Raw genomic sequence first — 20,800 nt, forward strand, 5'->3', positions numbered from 1 at the left:
CAGGCTTACCAGGGTGGGGAAAAAACTCCGCCCTGGTAAATTTGTGGTCAGAATGGTCTGTTGTTTAAGATGTTTATCAAGACAATATGTGCACCTCTGAACATAGACCCTTATCAGTAGTTCTGCTTTTGCCCTTTGCCTTGTGATCTTTGTTGGACCCTTATCAGTAGTTCTGCTTTATGCCTTTTGCCTTGCGATCTTTGATAAACCCTTAGTAGTAGCTCTGCTTTTTGCCCTTTGAAGCATGTGATCTTTGTACCCACTCCCTGTTCTTACACCCCCTCCCCTTTTGAAACCCTTAAAAAACTTGCTGGTTTGAGGCTCAGGTGGGCATCACGGTCCTACCAATACGTGATGCCACCCCAGATGCCCCAGCTGTAAAATTCCTCTCTTTGTACTCTTTCTCTTTACTTCTCAGCCAGCCAACACTTATAGAAAATAGAAAGAACCTATGTTGTAATATTGGGGGCGGGTTACCCCAATAGTGCCATGCACCTGTAGCCCCAGCTACTCGGGAGGCTGAGGCAGGAGAATCGCTTGAATATGGGAGGCGGAGGTTGCAGCGAGCCAAGATCGTGCCACAGAGTACTGTTCTGGGTGACAGAAAGACTCCATCTCAAAAAAAAAAAAAAAGAAAAGAAAATGTAGGAAAAAATATTTGAAGTTTGTGGCCAGGCACAGTGGCTCACACCTATAATGCCAACACTTTAGGAGGCCAAGGCAGGCAGGTCACCTGAGGTCAGGTGTTTTGAGACCAGCCTGGTCAACATGGTGAAACCCCATCTCTACTAAAAATACAAAAAAAATAGCCAAAAGTGGTGGCAGGCACCTGTAATCCCAGGTACTTGGGAGGCTAAGGCATGAGAATTGCTTGAACCAGGAGGCAGAGATTGCAGTGAGCCGAGATCATGCCATTGCACTCCAGCCTGGGCAACAAGAGCGAAACTGTTTCAAAAAAAATAAAATAAAATAAAAATAAAAAATTGAAGTTTGTTTGGTGTCACATATTTACCTACATACCTACATCAATAAAGGGAAAAGCATCTCTTCCATGTCTGAATGACCACTGACAATGCTTTGTCTGCCACTCTCCTAGATAAAGCACTGGGGAAGGGAAATCTTCCAAGTGAGACACAAAAGGGAAGTGGGGCATTAACGGAGTCAAGTGTAATATACTTCTTACTGATCTAGGATAACCACAATACTAGAAACTGAATCAATGTAGAAAACCTATAAAGTGATTTACCTCAATTCTCATTAATGCCTAGATCAAAATGTCCATTAAGTGTGAAAGACATTACTTCAAATCAACTTAGTAAAATGATCCTCTGTAGACAACTGGGAAAATTTGAATATAATCTAAGAATTCAATGATACTGAGGAATTACTGTTCATTTTATTGTGTATAATAATGTTATTGTGGTTATATATGAAAATGCCATTAAATTTTTAGAGATGTATGCTGGGAGTTTGCTTTCAAATATATTAGCACAGAAAAAATAACAGATGAAGCAAATACAGTAAAATACTAGCACACAGACTGTAAAATTTAGGTTGATGAGAGTTCTGGTGGTTTATTATACGATTTCCTATTTCACGTGGGAGCCACTGCACCTGGCCAGCATTGATACTTTCTAAGACCCACATACCTCATTCAGTTCTCTCTTATCCAGGTTATCCAGGTGAATTTTGGTCCAATATTTGTCTAGCAAAGTAGCATGACTGTTTAGCGGTCGATACCAATTTCCTCCACAGCTCAAGAGTCTACGTTTCAAAATAAAAAACACAGTCACACAAAATTCCAAATTTTAATCCTGAATTGTGCCTCTGGATATTACTTGCTGTACACTGTCTCACATAGGAAAAATATTCATAATCCCTTCTGTTTCCAGATACTACACTGTTGGGCTTACAGGGCAGATGACAAATGAAAGGCTGACAGTTAACCCATGTTTGGTTCTTCTCCTAAGTAGTAGTGATAGTGCTTTAACCAAATATTTTCAAATCACTGCAAATAATTCTACAAGGTAAATGTTTTTATTTCAATGACAGGTTCCTCTTCCTTAAGGCATAAATAACTTCAGGAAAGAGAAAGCATAATCCAAGGCTCATAGCATTAACATTAAGTTCACTGCTTGTTACCAGAAGCTACAGTACTTAAAAACCATTAAAAATTTCCAGAAGAGAAAAAAGTAGAGAAGGAATATACATTAAACATACACTCTGGGGAAGGTACATGCTTATGCATAGGCCACTTAGTCCTCACAACTGTCCCGAGAGGAAGATGCCATTCTTTTCTTCTGACATAAATGGAAGAGAAGGAAAGAATGGCCCTTATACACTCAACTGTGACTGAAAATGGCAGAACTGAAAATTGAATTCAAGTTTATCAGATCACAAGTTTGTCTAACATCTTTCCACGATGTCCCAGGTCTTTCTGGGAAGTGTTTGAATCTATCAGGGAAGAACTTCACTATCTCTATAAATAAAATCAAGGTCAGCCAGGCTTAGTGGCTCATGTCAGTCGTTGGGAGGCCAAAGCAGGAAGATCGCTTGAGCCCAGGAGTTCGAGACCAGCCTGGGCAACAAATTGAGGTCTCATCTCTAAAAAAACATAAAATAAGACAGGCGTGGTGGCTCACACCTCCCAGCACTTTGGAAGGCTGAGGCAGGTGGATTGCTTGAGGCCAGAAGTTTGAGACCAGCCTGGGCAACATGGCAAAACCCCATCTCTATTAGAAACACAAAAATTAGACAGGCGTCATGGCGCGTGCCTGTAGTCCCAGATACCTGGGAGACTGAGGCACGAGAATCGCTTGAACCCGGGAGGCAGAGGTTGCAGTGAGCCAAATCATGCCACTGCACTCCAGCCTGGGTGACAGAGTGAGACTCGGTCTCAAAAAAAATTAATTAAATAAAATAAAAAATCAAGGTCTATCAAAACTAACAGTGCCAGGTACAGTGGCTCATGCCTGTCATTCCAACACTTAGGAGGCCACAGTGGGAGGACTGCTCGAGTCCAGGAGTTCAAGAGCAGCCTGGGCAATGCAGCAAGATCCTATCTCTAAAATAATAATAATAATAATAATAATAATAATAATAATAATTTGTTTTTAGCCAGGCATGGTGGTGCACCCCTATAGTCCTAGCTACTCAAGAGGCTGAGGCAGGAGGATCACTTGAGCCCAGGAGTTTGTGGTTACAGTAAGCTACGATCAAGCCACTGCATTCCAGCCTGGGTACAAAGCAAAACACTGTCTCTAAAAAATAAATAAATGTTTAAAACAAAAGTAACAGGATTGGGCCGGGCACGGTGGCTCACGCCCGTAATCCCAGCACACTGGGAGGCCAAGGTGGCGGATCATGAGGTCAGGAGATCAAGACCAGCCTGGCCAACATGGTGAAACCCCGTCTCTACTAAAAATACAAAAATTAGCCCGTGTGGTGGCAGGTGCCTGTAATCCCAGCTACCTGGGAGGCTGAGGTAGGAGAATCGCTTGAACCCAGGAGGCGGAGGTTGCAGTGAGCCAAGATCACACCACTGCACTCCAGCCTGGGTGACAGAATGAGACTCCATCTCAAAAAAAATAAAAAAAAAAAGTAACAGGGTCAGCTGGGCACAGTGGCATGTGCCTGTAGTCTCAGCTACTTGGGAGGCTGTGCTGGGAAGACTGCTTGAGTACAGAAGTTCAAGACCAGCTTGGACAACACAGTGAGACCCCATTTCAAGAAAAAAAAAAAGAGTAATTGGGTCTAGGGAGGTATTCCTTGAATACTATCGGGTTAGCTCCACACTCCAGGCCGAAGTGAATGTTAACTGAGGTAAACACTAATATAATCATTAACTATAGAATGATGTTAGTTTCACTCATGGGCATTTAAAGACATTGAAGAAGCTGTGCAGGTATAGACTAGCAGTAAGAAATAAACCACTGCCTTCAGGTAATTTTAAAATGTAGGCAGGAATATATACTAAGCACGCTCAGTTTTTGTGCCTTTGTTCATGCTTATATCCAATTAATTTTTCAATTGCCTGAAATCTACCTATCATTATCACCATCATGGCTAGCCATTAACTGGGCATTTATTGTGACAGGTCTTTAGTACAAGTCATTTCATTTATTCTTTACAGCTACCATTTGAAGAAGGTATTATTAACCCCATCATAACCAGACAAGGTATATACATAGGTACTAAGTACCAGTGTCAGGACTCAAACCCTGGGCTATCTAACAATAACCTCACCTCTGATTATTTTTTAAAACATGAAATAAGGTGAAGTGTTTTAAACTGGTTACTTATTTTTAAGTGAGGGGAGGGACCTCTTATTTTATAAATTATCTTCATTAAAAATAATCAGGAATGAGAAGGTTAGACCTGTTATCACTTCCAACTAACCTTGCTTGAAGTAGACCCAGAGAACTCTATTACAGGACCTCTGGCTCAGCATGCAGACTTACGAGTAAGTGGCTCCAGAGTGAAAACAGAAAGGTTACTAGTACATACCTCCTGGTTGCAAAAAACTGAAACCCAGGTGCCACTTTCAGACAGTCACCTCGGCCAGGAATCAAGAGCTCTCCATTCTCCAAGAGAGGGATCAGCACAGAAACCTAAATCAGATAACAATAACCGCATTGATAAAGTAAAGCTATTAAGACAGAAATAATCAAAACAAAACAACCCTCTCTCAAAATGACAGACACACCCTTAAAGGAAACGTCAGCTCTCATAGTCCAAACTGGGGTCAATATGCAGGTGGGAACATCTGAATCACCTATACTCCAGCACAATTTACACACTCGACATTCACGAGTGCCTCCTGTGGATCACAATCAAGCAAGACACAAGAATACAGACAGGACCAAGGCTTTAGAGCCTAGAGGCTGATGGGAGAGGGCAGGCATGCAAATTTCCACACAGCATAATCAGTGTACCCCAGGAGTATACAAAGTCATATATAAAGATAGAGGGGGTTCAGAATCAGAATAGAATGATTTAGAAGCAGGGCAGTGAAGTCTTCCCAGAGGTAGTGACATTTGCTAAACCTTAAAGAAGAATGAGCAGAAATTAACCAGGTTTGGTGAAACAGAAATGGTACATACACTTCAGGCAGAAGTATGCAAGTGCATTTTTAAAAAACTGATAAACCTAAAAGCCATGGCACAAGAATTCTGTTATGTGTAGGGTAGAATGTGCAGTAAGAAGTAGCAGAAAGATGTAAGGCTTAGAGATAAGTAATAAAAGGACTCCTGTGCTGAGCTAAGGGCTTTGAACTTTTTCATAAGAGTTATCGAGAGGCTTTCAGGCTGAGAAGAAAAGAAATAATTCCATTTTTTATTTTAGAAAATCAACTGTGTAGCAATTTGGAAAGGAGCTAGCCTAGAAGAAAAACGGCCAAAAAGGACACTATTCAGGTAACAAAGGCAAGAGAGATAGGTAGACAAAATAAGCCAGTGCTAAGACAATGGGATAAGAACAGAATAAAGAGGTAAGGAAAAGGCAATAAATGATATGGAGACCAACCGAATGAGAGAAGAGGAAGAGGTGTCTAGGGTTTAGAGTGGTAGCTTGTGGAGGAAAAGGTGTTCCCTTTGTTTTCTTTTGCCCACAGCAAAGTGGTGGGGTTTTTTTGTCTTGAGATGGAGTCTCACTCTGTGGCCCAGGCTGAAGTGCAGTGGTGTAATCTCAGCTTACTGCAACCTCTGCCTCTCGGGTTCAAGCAATTGTCCCACTTCAGCCTCCCGAGTAGCTGGGATAACAAGCATGTGCCACCACGCCCGGCGAATTTTTGTATTTTTTTTTTTTTAGTAGAGACAAGGTTTCACCATATTGACCAGGCTGGTCTCAAACTCCTCGTCTTACTAAAAGAAATACAAAAATTTGCTGGGCATGGTGGCACCTATTGTAATTCCAGCTACTGGGGAGGCTGAGATGGGAGGATTGCTTGAACCCAAGAGGCAGAGGTTGCAGTGAGCCAAGATTGCACCACTGCACTCCAGGCTGGGCGACAAGAGCAAGATTCTGTCTCAAAAAAAAAAATTAAATTAAATTTAAAAATTTTAAAATAAAAATAAAAATAAGTAAACCTAATGACTTCCCAGATAACCTGATATCTGAAAAAAACTGCTCAAGAAGAAGGGCACTAAAAAGGAAAAAAACTCAACAAATATTTTTAAAACTAAGATGTGGTTTACATCTTAGTTTCATTTTTAAGTCTCCTTGGTAGGAGTCAGCCTTGGCTCTGGGCTTCTTAAGAAAACTGAGTTTCCAGCCCTGTAAAAATGAACATTAAGACACCAGAACACAGTGATCAAACTGTGAGGCCCTGTCTGGGCCAATATCCCCAGAACATCTTTACCTCATCACACTCTAAAAACATTGATATAACATACACACTTATTTTCAGCTATTCCTTTCCCTTCATCTCTCCCTAAACACACACACACACACACACACACACACACACACACACACTCAGGCATGCACACAGACACACACACACTCTCTCTCTCTCATTCTCTCATATCCGAGACAGAAAAGTCCATATACAGTTCATTTGAGCAGGTTCACCTTAGAAAATTAAAACCAGCCAGGCGCAGTGGCTCACACCTGTAATCCCAACACTTTGGGAGGCTGAGGCAGGCGGATCACAAGGTCAGGAGTTTGTGACCAGCCTGGCCAACATGGTGAAACCCCGTCTCTACTAAAAATACAAAAATTAGCCGGCCATGGTGGCACATGTCTGTAATCCCAGCTACTCAGGAGGCTGAGGCAGGAGAACTGCTGGAGCCTGGGAGACGGAGGCTGCAGTGAGCTGAGATCGTGCTACTGCACTCCAGCCGGGTCAACAGAGCAAGACTCTTGTCTCACAAAAAAAAAAGAAAAAGAAAATTAAAACCAATCTTGGGAAAACTCTGTCCAAAGGAAGAATATTTCATCCTGCAATACATTTTTTGTCACTTTTCAGAATACAAAGGCAACATGGATTGTCTCAATGGCTAATTTCTTACATATAGAAGTGGTCTTTTTACAAACCAAAATACAAATCCAGCATATTTTTCTTAACTAAACAAAGGCAAGCACACTCTTATTACATCATCTCCTCCTTCACCTGTCCTCAGCCCACTCCTCTGCAGCTGCCACCACTAAGAAGCAGGATCTCAAAGTTCTCAATGTACATGTAACATGGCTGAGATGTTCCAAACCAGACCTGTTCTTGGAAAATGTTGATCTCATATTCAATTAAGGGAGGAAAATACTACTATGAAACTGGTCACATATTCAACTACTATAGGAAACAGCACAACCAAAATTTTATAGAAAATCTCTATCAAACAAGAAACCAGTCAAGTAATTCAGGACCGCAAATCAGATCAGGTAAGTAACCATGAAGTACATAGTACGTCTAATCAAATACATTTTTGTTTAAATCATCACCAGAATCACTATTAACAAAACGCTTTTCCAAGACAGGAAAATATATTAAGGGACAATGAATTTCCTGAGATGACATACCACGTCTAAGGGGGCATAGTCAATATCCTCCAGAAGGATCCAGTGGCCCATTGTGGCTGCCTGTGTCAGGGTGCCAGGCTGCCACACAAACTCTCCAGGAACATCTGTGCAGCGATACATCCCCAAAAGCATCTGCAGAAAGAAGATAAAGTAATTACTGAAAAACCATACCTGTAGTGGTAATGCTACATCCTTTGATTAACTGTTAATCGTCTATAGGTAGGTGTAAGTAAGTAGGCACTTGAGGTTTACATAGGTTGGCCCCAACAGTTATAAGCAAGACCAATAACTATTCTTATATTCCCTTAGCAAAAGCAATATTTTAATGCAAATATTTACAAGCAATGACAAGCCACCAAAACTTAACATTTCCTTATTACCTTACTGTCAGTCTGATCTCCAAGCTGGACTTTGAGAAGCTGAGGAGGCTTCGTTCTACCTGTCACTGCAGCTAAATATTCAACTAAGGAAGTTTTGCCACATCCTATTGGTCCTTCCAACAACACAGCATTCTGAGAAGCAACCGCCATAGCCAGGGTCTGAAGATTTTTGCAGACAGACTCAACCAGCACATAAGACCTAAGGGCCAGCTCCTGTTCACGTGAAGAACTCCTATTACCACCCTAAAGAGGTAAGACAAAAGCCATGTCAAGAAGAGTTCTTCCCCCAAGGAACAGAAGTTAATTTCCACAGTAAGCCTTCTACTAACCTTACACAAACCTCTGTAAGTAAATTAGTAGTACCAAAACTTTAATAACAACAGGTATGTCATCTAAAGATCTCATGGGCATTGTGGCCCATGCCCATAGTCTCAGCTACTGGAAGTGCTGAGGTGGCAGTATCATTTCATCCCAGGAGTTCAAGGATAGTAAGCCATGATCACACCACTGCACTCCAGCCTGGGTGACACAGAGACCCCAACTCTAAAAAAAAAAATAAATTTTTAAAAATAAAGCAAAGGGCCAGGAGTGGTGGCTCAAGCCTGTAATACCAGCACTTTGTGAAGCCAAGGCAGGTGGATCACCTGAAGTCAGGAGTTTGACACCAGCCTGGCCAACGTGGTGAAACACCGTCTCTACTAAAATTACAAAAACATTAGCTGGACATAGTGGCATATGCCTGTAATCCCAGCTACTCGGGAAGCTAAGGCTGAAGAATCACTTGAACCCAGAAGGCGGAGGTTGCAGTGGGCCAAGATCGTGCCACTGCACTCCAGCTGGGCAACAAGAGTGAAACTCCGCCTCAAAATAAATAAATAAATAAAAATAAAAATAAAGCAAGGATCTGACTTTTTTTCTTTCCATTTTATTGGGGGTGAGGGATGGTGGGGGTATTCCAAGGGAAGTAGGGAAGCAGAACTTGTTGGCAAATGTAAGAAAATCTTCCAAAGTTTAAGTAGCCAAAAAAGCTGATGCACAAAGGTGGGGAAGAGCAAACCTCATCTATTACTGTTGGATTTCTCTTTTATTCCTTTCCCCATATTCTAGGATTTCCCATCTAAGATCACAAATATACACAATACATTTAGAAGACAATCAGGGAAATATGGACACTGAGAGGATATCTTATGTTGTAATTTTTTTTTAGGTATAATAACAATAGCAGGGATTTTTAAAGTTTGCCTCCTTTAGAGATATATACTGAAATATTTTCGTATAAAATACTATGATGCCTGGTATTTGCTTCTAAGTAATATAATGTGACGTAGTCATGCAGAAATATAAATGAAATGTAATTGATAATTATTGAATACCCAGGTCTATCAGGTCCATGGGTATTCACTATACCATTCTTTCTACTTTGGAATATGTGCGACATTTTCTGTAACAAAAAGTAAAAAAAAATATTAAAACACACCCAGTAAGTTTAATGAGAAAGAATTTCAGCTTTGCAAGACGAAAACATTCTCAGTCAGATGTGGTGGCTTACACCTGTAATCCCAGCACTTTGGGAGGCTGAGGAGGGAGGATGGCTTGAGGTTAGGAGTTCAAGACTAGGCTGGGCAACATAGTGAGACTCTGTCTCTACAAAAAATGTGAACTAACGTGTAAAGTAAAAAATGTTAACATGGTAAATGTTGTATCAAAACTTTTAAATTTTTTTTTTTTTTTTTTTTGAGACAGAGTCTCGCTCTGGAGTGCAGTGGCATGATCTCGGCTCACTGAAAGCTCCACCTCCCGGGTTCAAGCCATTCTCCTGCCTCAGCCTCCCAAGTAGCTGGGACTACAGGTGCCCGCCACCAAGCCCGGCTAATTTTTTTTCTATTTTTAGTAGAGACGGGGTTTCACCATGTTAGCCAGGATGGTCTCGATCTCCTGACCTCGTGATCTGCCCGCCTCGGCCTCCCAAAGTGCTGGGATTACAAGCGTGAGCCACTGCGCCTGGCCTTAAACGTGTTTAATAATAACAATGCATCCAATATACATGGGGGAAAAGGGGAATGATTTATAACTTTTAAGGGGTAGTAAGTTCTCAAATATGGCTGGTTCCCTAAAAATACGTGAGGATTAAATGAGAAATTCAGAGCTGGAAGCTCTTGAACTTTCCTCAGGGTTGTCCTCTCATAAATTTAGCAGGCAGGCTGCACCGCAACTCTACCCTGCACTTCGGCCCCAGGGTCCCCACTGCTAAACAACAGCAGGTCCATTCTAACCAGAATCCTTCCCTATGTTAAAATCCTAATGCCCTAAACATAATCTAGGTTGGGATACTGGTTACAGGATACGTGGGGGGTAAAGAGGGAGGAGGGAAGGGGACAGGTCTTCACAACTAGAAAAAAACACAAAGAGCTTTGGAAGTACTGGGTGTTTGGTGTTATTTATATGAAGTTTATGAATAATCACTGACTACACTTATGACAATGTGCATTTTCCTATATGTATATTACATTTTAATTTTTTTTTTTTTTTTTTTTACTACTACTGACCAGAACCCAACTGATGGGTTCAAGAAATGACCCAGAACTTATTCCAAGAAGAAAAGTGGGTGGGCTGGGTGCAGTGGCTCACGCTGAGGCAGGCGGTCACGAGGTCAGGCATTCGAGACCAGGCTGGCCAACATAGTGAAATTCTGTCTCTACTAAAAATACAAAAAATTAGCCAGGCATGGTGGCAGGCACCTGTAATCCCAGCTACTCGGGAGGCTGAGGCAGAAGAATCACTTGAACCTGGGAGCGGGGAGGTTGCAGTGAGCCGAGGTTGTGCCACTGCACTTGCACTACAGCCTGACCATCAGACAAAGTGACAACTGACTGAAGACTGCTATGGAAAAAGAGACTGGCTCCCAATAGTGCCAGACTTATGATCTACAAGCCTGTTCAAGTATGGTCTCAAGCTGCTCGTGGAAAGAAGCTTGTTGAATATGGGAGAGAGGAAGTTCACTAGATACTGGACTCTCTACAATGAGATAGTTCTGAAAGAAGAGGCTGCTGGGAGTCATCTCTAGACCTAGGCCTGTCTTTGCCACAGAGCAGTCCAAGGGTCTCCAGCAAGTAATTCTGCCTTTGAATTACATCAACATAGGATCGTAACATGTGCTACAGAACTTCACACAGTTGTTGCAGCAAGCAAACAAGAAGATATACGGAACAGCTCCGCGCAAGTTAAAGGCATCACACAGGAACCATTAGTTTCTAATTTCATATTAAACAGGTACAGGTTGGGTGCAGTGGCTCATGCCTGTAATCCCAACACTTTGGGAGACTGAGGTGGCATGATCCCTTGAGTCCAGGAGTTCCAGACCAGCACAGGCAACATAGTGAGACCCCGTCTCTACAATTTAAAAAATTAACAAAAAATAAAAACAAGAACAGTGGGAATATCTGGGGAAAAGCCCAAGATTAATTTCTTTTTAACTTCCAAAAATGAAGCAGCAATTTAACAAACTAAATTTAGCTCACACCTGGTACATAGAACCCAGCCAAAGACAGAGCACACTCAGTGTTTAGTAGGGGGAAGGGGACACACCCCCTATTGATACCAACATACCAGCTCTCCAGGGGCTGGCAGCTGCCCAGGCAGCACCACACCACAAACAGCTGTCACCCTAGGGGAGAGGTCAGACGAAACAAGATGTCCCTGTAAGTACTGCAGCTCCTTCTGCTTACGCCAAAGGGAGACTTCTGGATTGGCCAAAACCAAGGCCTTCTCCAAGTCCTGCAACTGGGCCTCTTCTAATAACCTGAGAGAAAGGAGAGTCTCGTCAATTACCTTATCACTGAGAAATGCTATCGCAAGACCTGCAGTCACCTTTGGCCTGTCACCTCCAGAAAAGAAAAAAAAAAGAAATGCTATAGCAAGACCCCCACGAAGGCTCCTGCTTACCTCAACCTGAAATGGATCAATTCATCACTATTAAATATCTTCTTAAGAAATGATAACTTGTGCTCTTCATTCATACAGGTAACCAAAGCAAGACAATTGGCTGTATACCTAGGGAAAAAGAAAGTATGTAAATTCAGTTTATCTGCAGTTGATAATAAAGAATAAATAAAATCCACTAGCCAACTGAACACTAGAAAAGGAAATCTCAATTATTACAACACATTTAAGAACAGAAAATACAAATCAGGCACAATGGATTTACTTGATGGAACATGAAAAAGGTGAAACTCCATTCATATCATCTCATTTTCCTCTGCAATGACACATGATTAAAGAAAGGAAGTAAAACCCCAAATGCCACAAGAACAAAAATAACAAATTTTAAATGGTTTCCTTTCCCTCCTGACACACACAACTCCACACATGCCCTGTACCATCCCCACACTAGAAGTGCAAAAAAGTCTAACAGCTACGCACCAGCGAACCAAGGTGTCATGGCTTCTGAGGAGAGGGACACACACACTCCAGTCCCAGAGCTCCCGGAACACAGACTGCTCCTGCTGCAGAAACTTGAAGGCTGCTTCCATTAGGTCCCGGAGCTTCATCCTCCTACGTCCATAGCGGACTGGATTAGCATCTGAACTCTCTAGGAAAAGTCTTTGAAAGACTGGGGATGTGTCCTTGAAATACCTCAGGGCAAACCTTCAAACACAAAGAATACAGACATCCCCAACTTAACAATGGTTGGACTTAATTTTTCTGCTTTGTAATAGGTTTATCAGAGTATTAAATGCTTTTTCAACTTAAGCTATTTTCAACAAGGAGTATCTATATTTTCACTGATTGGTGGGAATATCATAGAACACAATTCTCTACTCTGACCAAACCACAAAACAGAACTCCCAAGGGTCTGAGAACATACGGGAATGAATGCTGAATCTACTTAGTCGTAAAACTGTATCCTATTTAATTTCAGGAACCAGGACAATGGCATGAGATAATTCTGACTAAGAGGATATAAAAATCTAAAGTAATTACCTACAAAAGCGGGGGTACTTAATGTAAGTGTTTACAACGGAAAAGGCACTCATTTCCAACAAACATTTATTCAGTTCTATGAGCCAGATACTGTAGTTTAATAACTGGGATTCAAAACCAAATAGATACTTTTCTTGAGGAGTTTGCTGTCTAGTAAGGAAGACAGCCACTTTTAGAAACGCTAAGAGACATACACACACGAGTCAACTGAAACTGGGGAGAATCAAGAAGAGATGCTTAAGTTACACATTAATGAATGAAGAGGACAAGCCTGGGCAACATAGTGAGACCTTGTTCCTACAGAAAAAAAAAAAATTAGCGGGGTATGGTGGAGCCTGAAGCCTATTCAGGAGCCTGAAGCTGGAATATCATTTGCCAGGTTCAAGGTTACAATGAACTATGAAGGTGCCACTGCATTCCAGCCTGGATGACAGAGCAAGACCTTGTCTCAAAATAAGTAAATGAACTGCAAACCCTTAGCTAGATTAAGAAAAAAAAGATTCAAATAAACTAAAATCAGAAATAAAAGACAGGGCTGGGTGTGGTGGCTCACACCCATAATCCCAGCACTTTCGGAGGCTGAGGCGGGCAGATCACCTGAGGTCAGGAGTTCTAGATAGCTGGACCAATATGGTGAAACCCCATCTCTACTAAAAATACAAAATTAGCCGGGCATGGTGGTGGCGCATGCCTGTAATCCCAGCTATTCGGGACGTCGAGGCAGGAGAATCGCTTGAACCCGGGAAGCGGAGGTTGCCGTGAGCCGAGATCGCACCACTGCTCTCATGCCTGGGCGACACAGCGAGATTCCGTCTCAAAACAAACAAACAAAAAAGGTGGGGGGGACATTATATTATATAACCAATGCCATGGAAATAAAAAATATTATTAAAACTTTGAACATGGCCAGGCACAGTGGCTCACACCTGAAATCCCAGCACTTTGGGAGGCTGAGGTGGGCAGATCACTTTAGGTAAGGAGTTCAAGACCAGCCTGGCCAACATGGTGAAACTCCGTCTCTACTAAAAACACAAAATTAGCCAGGTGTGGTGGTGCATGCCTGTAATCCCAGCTACTCAGGAGGCTGAGGCAGGAGAATCACTTGAGCCCGAGACACGGAGGTTACAGTGAGCCAAGATCGCGCCATTGCACTCCAGCCTGGGCGACAAGAGCAAAACTCTGTCTCAAAAAACAAAACAAAACAAAAAAAACTTTGAACATTATAAAGAAATGGAAAATACGTACAGACCAATAAGTAACTAGTAAGGAGATTTAGTCAGTAATCAAAAACCTCCTACCAAAGAAAAGCCCAGACTGCACTAGAGAAAAGCTAGATGATTACACTAGGGAATTCTACCAAACACTAAAAGAAGAATTAACACTAATCCTAATGAACCTTAATGTAATCAGGTGGAATTTGAGTAGGCTCATCAATGGTAACAAACGCACTACTCTGATGGGAGATGCTGATAATGGAGAGGCTATGGATGTGTGGGTACAGTGTGTATATGGGAAATCTCTGTACCTTCCTCTCAATTTTGCTGTGAGCCTAAAATGGCTCTAAATTAAGTATTAAAAAATAATTAGCATGCATTAGATGTTTGCTTTTAATTTTATAAAAATTTCTGGGCTGGGCGCAGTGGCTCACACCTGTAATCCCAGCACTTTGGGAGGCTGAGGCGGGTGGATCACCTGAGGTCGGGAGTTCGAGACCAGCCTGACCAACATGGAGAAACCCCATCTCTACTAAAAATACAAAATTAGCCAGGCGTGGTTACGCAAGCCTGTAATCCCAGCTACTCAGGAGGCTGAGGCAGAAGAATCGCTTGAACCTGGGAGGCGAAGGTTGCAGTGAGCCAAGACAGCACCATTGCACTCCAGCATGGGCAACAAGAGTGAAACCCCATCTTAACAACAACACAAAAATTTCTGGTCTGGTGAGGTGGCTCACGCCTGTAATCCCAGCACTTTGGGAGGCCAAGGGAGGTGGATCACAAGGTCAGGAGATCGAGACCATCCTGGCCAACATGGTGAAACCCTGTCTCTACTAAAAATACAAAAATTAGCTGGGTGTGGTGGCACACGCCTGTAGTCCCAGCTACCCAGAAGGCTGAGGCAGGAGAATCGCTTGAACCTGGGAAGGAGGCAGAGGTTGCAGTGAGCCAAGATCACGCCACTGCACTCCAGCCTGGCGACAGAGCAAGACTCCATCTCAAAAAAAAAAAAAAAAAATTCTATCTTAAAAAATTGTGTACAAATGCTCAAAAATGGACTGTAGCGGGTTCTGTTCTTGTGGTCGGTGGCTGTGTTGCTCTCTGATAAAGGTATGTGGTTGTTGGCTGCAAGCTCTGGGCTGGGATGATTCACATTCCTGGTAGAGGCAGGGGAGCCCAGCTGGAGCTGTGGCCAGTACAGTAGTAGCAGTTGGACTGATTTGCTGCCATGGGATTCGTAGGCCATTATGTTTTGCAAGCCATGAAGCATATGAAGCCTCAAGTAAAACAAGTTTTTCAAAGTCTACCAAAATCTGCCTTCAGTGGTGGCTATTACAGAGGTGGGTTTGAATTAAAAATGACAAAACAGAAGGCAGCATCAATACCAGGTCTTACGCCTACTGCCAATAAAGGGAAAGTATGAGATGCTCATTAATGAATGATGCTCTTAAACAATCCAAGTAAAAGAGGATCTCCTTACACAGCAGCCAAAAGAAGAGAAGCTAAAGATTTATTAGAAAGTCGGCCAGGTGCGGTGGCTCACGCCTGTAATCCCAGAACTTTGGGAGGCCAAGGCGAGTGGATCACGAGGTCAGGAGATCGAGACCATCCTGGCTAACACGATGAAACCCCATCTCTACTAAAAATACAAAAAAAATCAGCCAGGCGTGGTGGCGGGCATCTGTAGTCCCAGCTACTCAGGAGGCTGAGGCAGGAGAATGGCGTGAACCCGGGAGGCGGAGCTTGCAGTGAGCCGAGATCGTGCCACTGCACTCCAGCCTGGGCGACAGAGCGAGACTCTCTCAAAAAAAAAAAAAAAAAAGTCAAGTTAAAAAGTGAAGTAGGCCAGGCACAGTGGCTCACACCTGTAATCCCAGCACTTTAAGAGGCCGAGACAGGTGGATCACCTGAGATTGGGAGTTCGAGACCAGCCTACCAACATGGAGAAACCCCGTCTCTACTAAAAAGACAAAATTAGCCGTGAGTGGTGGTGATCCTAGCTACTCGGGAGGCTGAGGCAGGAGAATCACTTGAACCTGGGAGGCGGAGGTTGCGGTGAGCCAAGATTGCACCACTGCATTCCGGCCCGGGCAACAAGAGTGAAACTCCGTCTCAAAAAAAAAAAAAAAGTGAAACAAATCTATGATGAATTTTAAGTTCATATTAGTTTATGTATGAGTAGCAAGTTTTTATAAGAAAATGCCTAAAAGTTAAAATTTTTGAAAATAATTTAGCGCAAGCTAAAAATAAACAAAAAATAAATACAACTGACTGTAGTGATGACTGCATATATTGATGAAAATACTAAAAACCACTGAATTGTACACTTTTATATAAACTATCCCAATAAAGCCATATTTAAAATGCGTGCATATTAATGTACTTGTGTGTATACTCTGATGTGTGCAAGAGTGAGAAAAGACATTTGGGAGAAAACATACCAAAATATTAATACCAGCTATCTTTGGAGGGTATGATTTCAGGGTGGAGAGGACCTTTAGCTTCCTACCATTCTGTACTGTTGAATGTTATTTGAATATATCACTTCTGGGACTAAAAGAAGAAAAAGGAAAATAGGTATTATACTATTAGGACATTATTCTCCTCACAGGGATACAGTGAGAATAAAGTAGTTCTTGGAGAGGAAGAAAAGTCTAAAAACAAATACAAGATGTTACCTTTAAGGCATTTCTAGATACAGTTTTTAACTAAAATGTGTAACAGCAACTATTTTGGTCCCTCATTCTGCTGTACGGCCGCATGACTGGCCAAATACGGTACCTTACACATGGATTATGTCTTTGAAAAGAAAGTGCATGCTCCACCACAACAATCCATCTGCTCTTCTTCATAACGGCTGTGACTGGGCCCACCCACTACAGCTCTTACCAATCAAAAGACAGACAGCACTGATGTGGGGCACGTGCCCAGCACAAACTAGCAGCAGATGCAAAACTGTAACCAAGAAATTAAGCTAAAATGCAATCCAAATAAACTGCACACTTAGAAATAGTAAAGTTGGGCCGGGCGCAGTGGCTCACGCCTGCAATCCCAACACTGGGAGGCCGAGGCGGGTGGATCACCTAAGGTCAGGAGTTCGAGACCAGCCTGGCCAACATGGTGAAATCCCCACCTCTACTAAAAATACAAAATTAGCCAGGTGTGGTGGCATATGCCTGTGATCCCAGCTACTTCGGAGGCTGAGGCAGGAGAATCACTTGAACCTGGGAGGCGGAAGTTGCAGTAAGCCAAGATCACGCCATTGCATTCCAGCCTGGATAACAAGAACGAAATTCCATCTCCAAAGAAAAAAAGAAAAGAAATAGTAAAGGTGATCAATTTTATGCATTTTCCTACCACAACGGGAAAAAGTGTATACACATTTTTAAGAATGAAACTTAAATTTTGTTAAAAACTTGAGCTTATTTGTGATATATGTTTAGTTTTCAATCTGGTTCCAGGACAGAGCTCCAGGAATTGTAATTTCCGATGCAGTAAGAGCTATTCTTTTGTTATTCAACCCCCTTTCAATCACACCTGAGTTTATGTTAATGAGGTGACAATGGGAGAGTCCCTAAGGAGTGCGGGGCACTGGTTGGTTGCCAGGAGAACCAACCAAGTGATAATAAAGTTAAAACTTTCAGCCCAACTGCCAGAGAGGAGAGAGGGGATGAAGGTTAAGATGATCTCCAATGGTCAAAGATATAATCAATCATGTCTTCCTAATGAAATATCCAATGAAAAAGAAAAAAAAAACGAAAAACAGGCCGGGCACGGTGGCTCACACCTGTAATCCCAGGACTTTGGGAGGCCTAGGCGGGCATATCACCTGAGATCGGGAGTTCGAGACCAGCCTGACCAACATGGAGAAACCCCGTCTCTACTAAAAATACAAAATTAGCCAGGCATGGTGGCACATGCCTGTAATCCCAGCTACTCAGGAGGCTGAGGCAGGAGAATCACGTGAACCTGGGAGGCGGAGGTTGCCGCGAGCCAAGATTGCACCACTGCACTCCAGCCTGAGCAACAACAGCGAAACTCCATCTCAAAAAAAACAAACACCGACAACAAAAATAAATGGGGTTCTGAGAGCTTTCAGGGTGGTAAACAAATGGAGGTGCTGAGAGGGTGCTGCAGCTGGTGGGGAGCATAGATGCTTACTGTCCCCCTCCCCCATACCTTGTCCTATGCATCTCTTCTAACTGGCTCTTCCTGAGTTGTATCCTTTTCTAATACACTTGTAATCTAGTAAAGAAACTGTTTTCCTGAGTTCTGTGAGCTATTTTAGCAAATCATCAAACCTGAAGAGGTAAGTCAAGGAAGTCTCTGATTGACACCCTTTTGGTCAGAGGCATATATGATAATCTAGACTTGAGACTGGTGTCTAGAGAGGGGGTGTGCAGGGGAGGAATGATGAGATACTCTTGTGGGACTGAATCTTTAACCTGTGGGGTCTGTACTAAACCCAGATAGACAGTCTCAGAGTTGAACTGAATTGTAGGGTACCAAACTGACATCAGAGAATTGATAGATATAGGTAAAAAGTCACACATCTGGTGTTAGAAGTGAAGTGTTCTGCAAATGTAGAGAAAAAGGAACTGTTTTCTTCTTTACTAGTCCAGGATACTTCTGTGTATTGCAGACATGATTCACAGCAGGCGCTGGTCAAGTCAGTATAGGTAAAACTTAGAAATAAGGTTACACTCTGATATAACATTAAAGGAAATAATCTCTGGGTGTGGTGGCTCATGTCTGTAATCCCAGCACTTTGGGAGGCCAAGGCGGGCAGATCACCCGAGGTCAGGAATTCAAGACCAGCCTGGCCAACATGGTGAAACCCCATCTACACTAAAAGTACAAAAACCAAGCCAGGCTCACGCCTGTAATCCCAGCACTTTGGGAGGCCGAGGCAGGCAGATCACTTGAGGCCAGGAGTTCAAGACTGGCCTGGACAACATGGTGAAAACCCAAAAAAATACAAAAGTTAGGCCAGGCACAGTGGCTTACACCTATAATCCCAGCAATTTGGGAGGTCGAGGTAGGCGGATCACGAGGTCAGGAGTTCAAGATCAGCCTGGCCAACATAGTGAAACCCCATCTCTACTAAAAATACAAAAATTAGCCAGGTGTGGTGGCACGCACCTGTAGTCCTAGCTACTTGGGGGGCTGAGGTGGGAGAATCGCTTAACCCGGGAGGCAGAGGTTACAGTGAGCCAAGACCACGCCACTGCACTCCAGCCTAGGTGACAGAGTGAGACTCCGTCTCAAAACAAAACAAAACAAAACACAACACAAAAATTAGTGGAGTGTGATGGCGGGAGAATCACTTGAACCGGGAGGCAGAGGCTGCCATGAGCCAAGATTGTGCCACTGCACTCCAGACTGGGCGACAAAGTCAGACCCTGTCTCAGAAAAAAAAAAAAAAGAATTAGCCAGGTGTAGTGATGTGCATCTGTAGTCTCAGCTACTCAGGAGGCTAAGGCACGAGAATCACTTGAACCCAGGAGAAAGAGGTTGCAGTAAGGTGAGATCGTGCCACTGCACTCCAGCCTGGGCAACAGAGTGAGACTGCTTCAAAAAGAAAAAAAAAAAAAGAAAATAATCAACACATAACGTGTAATTCTAACTTTCTGAAACTGTCTCCAAAGCTATAGCTGAGGGGATTTGGGAGCACAAGTTTAATCAAGGTGAAGAGAAAGCAAGGAAAAAACTGGATAATTTTTTACGAGACAGAACTTTGATACCTAACTGACATATCAGAATAGAGAAAGCCAGGAATGTTCTCAGAGTCCCAATCTTTACTTGGCTATATATTTTCTAGTTCCATTAAACCAGGTCCATTTTTTTCTCATCCCCTTTTAGAAAAGCTCATACCAACAGTGTTTTCCCCCAAGTCTTCATTTCCTATTTCCTCATTAAAGGACCAGACTAGATATCATACTTCCAAGAAAGCCAAAGTGTATTTATTGCATTGATGAAGACTAATAAATAAAACACTGGATATAAGAAATGTTCTGTTGGCCGGGCACAGTGGCTCACGCCTGTATTCCCAACACTTTGGGAGGTCGAGGCGGGCAGATCACGAGGTCAAGAGATTGAGACCATCCTGGCCAACATGGTGAAACCCCGTCTCTACTAAAAATACAAAAATTAGCTGGGCGTGGTGGTGTGCACGCCTGTAGTCCCAGCTACTCAGGAGGCTGAGGCAGGAGAATCAGTTAAACCCAGCAGGGAGGCAGAGGTTGCAGTGAGCAGAGGTCATGCCACTGCACTCTAGCCTGGTGATAGAGTGGGACTCCATCTCACAAAAAAAAAAAAGAAGAGAAGAAAGACATGTCCTATTGGTACACAGAATATTAATCATTTTTACAGTGAAAGTTTTAAAAATCTTTTCAATTTAAAAACCCCTGACACTCAGTTTTGCTGTCTCTTTTGATTATTCCTCACAAACTATATTTTACTATCTCTTTAAAAGTCACATTAAAATCCAGCTCTAACACAGCTCTTAGTATACTAATTCAGATAGATTTATAGAATTTGGAAGGGATACTATGGCTCTTCTAATCCACTCCTTCAGCTGCTCTAACAAGCAAGGAATCTTTCCCATTAGAGGTGGATGCTGTAAGAGCCTCAGTTAAACCTCATTTACTCCGCTGTATATGCATGTCTTGCCACATGATACAATCCTTGAGAGCATTGGGGACATATCCT

General features: G+C 42.7%; 1 protein-coding gene and 1 pseudogene across 5 annotated transcripts in view; one reads left to right on the top strand and one right to left on the bottom strand.

Annotated features, from left to right (window-relative positions):
- Positions 1-20,800, bottom strand: part of MDN1 (midasin AAA ATPase 1) — a 189,084-nt gene that overhangs the window by 141,515 nt on the left and 26,769 nt on the right. For all 5 annotated transcript variants that reach the window (XM_055391822.2, XM_019029484.4, XM_055391823.2 and 2 more), the window contains 7 exons: positions 12,315-12,539; positions 11,838-11,945; positions 11,502-11,694; positions 7,896-8,138; positions 7,516-7,647; positions 4,507-4,610; positions 1,650-1,764 (listed from right to left, as the gene is read on the bottom strand). In XM_055391822.2, coding sequence (XP_055247797.1) covers positions 1,650-1,764; positions 4,507-4,610; positions 7,516-7,647; positions 7,896-8,138; positions 11,502-11,694; positions 11,838-11,945; positions 12,315-12,539 — 1,120 coding nt within the window. The remainder of the gene's footprint in view (positions 1-1,649; positions 1,765-4,506; positions 4,611-7,515; positions 7,648-7,895; positions 8,139-11,501; positions 11,695-11,837; positions 11,946-12,314; positions 12,540-20,800) is intronic.
- LOC109027153 (mitochondrial import inner membrane translocase subunit TIM14-like) lies at positions 14,332-19,841 on the top strand (annotated as a pseudogene).

Source organism: Gorilla gorilla, chromosome 5 (genome assembly GCF_029281585.2).
Source record: "Gorilla gorilla gorilla isolate KB3781 chromosome 5, NHGRI_mGorGor1-v2.1_pri, whole genome shotgun sequence".
NCBI lineage: Eukaryota > Metazoa > Chordata > Mammalia > Primates > Hominidae > Gorilla > Gorilla gorilla.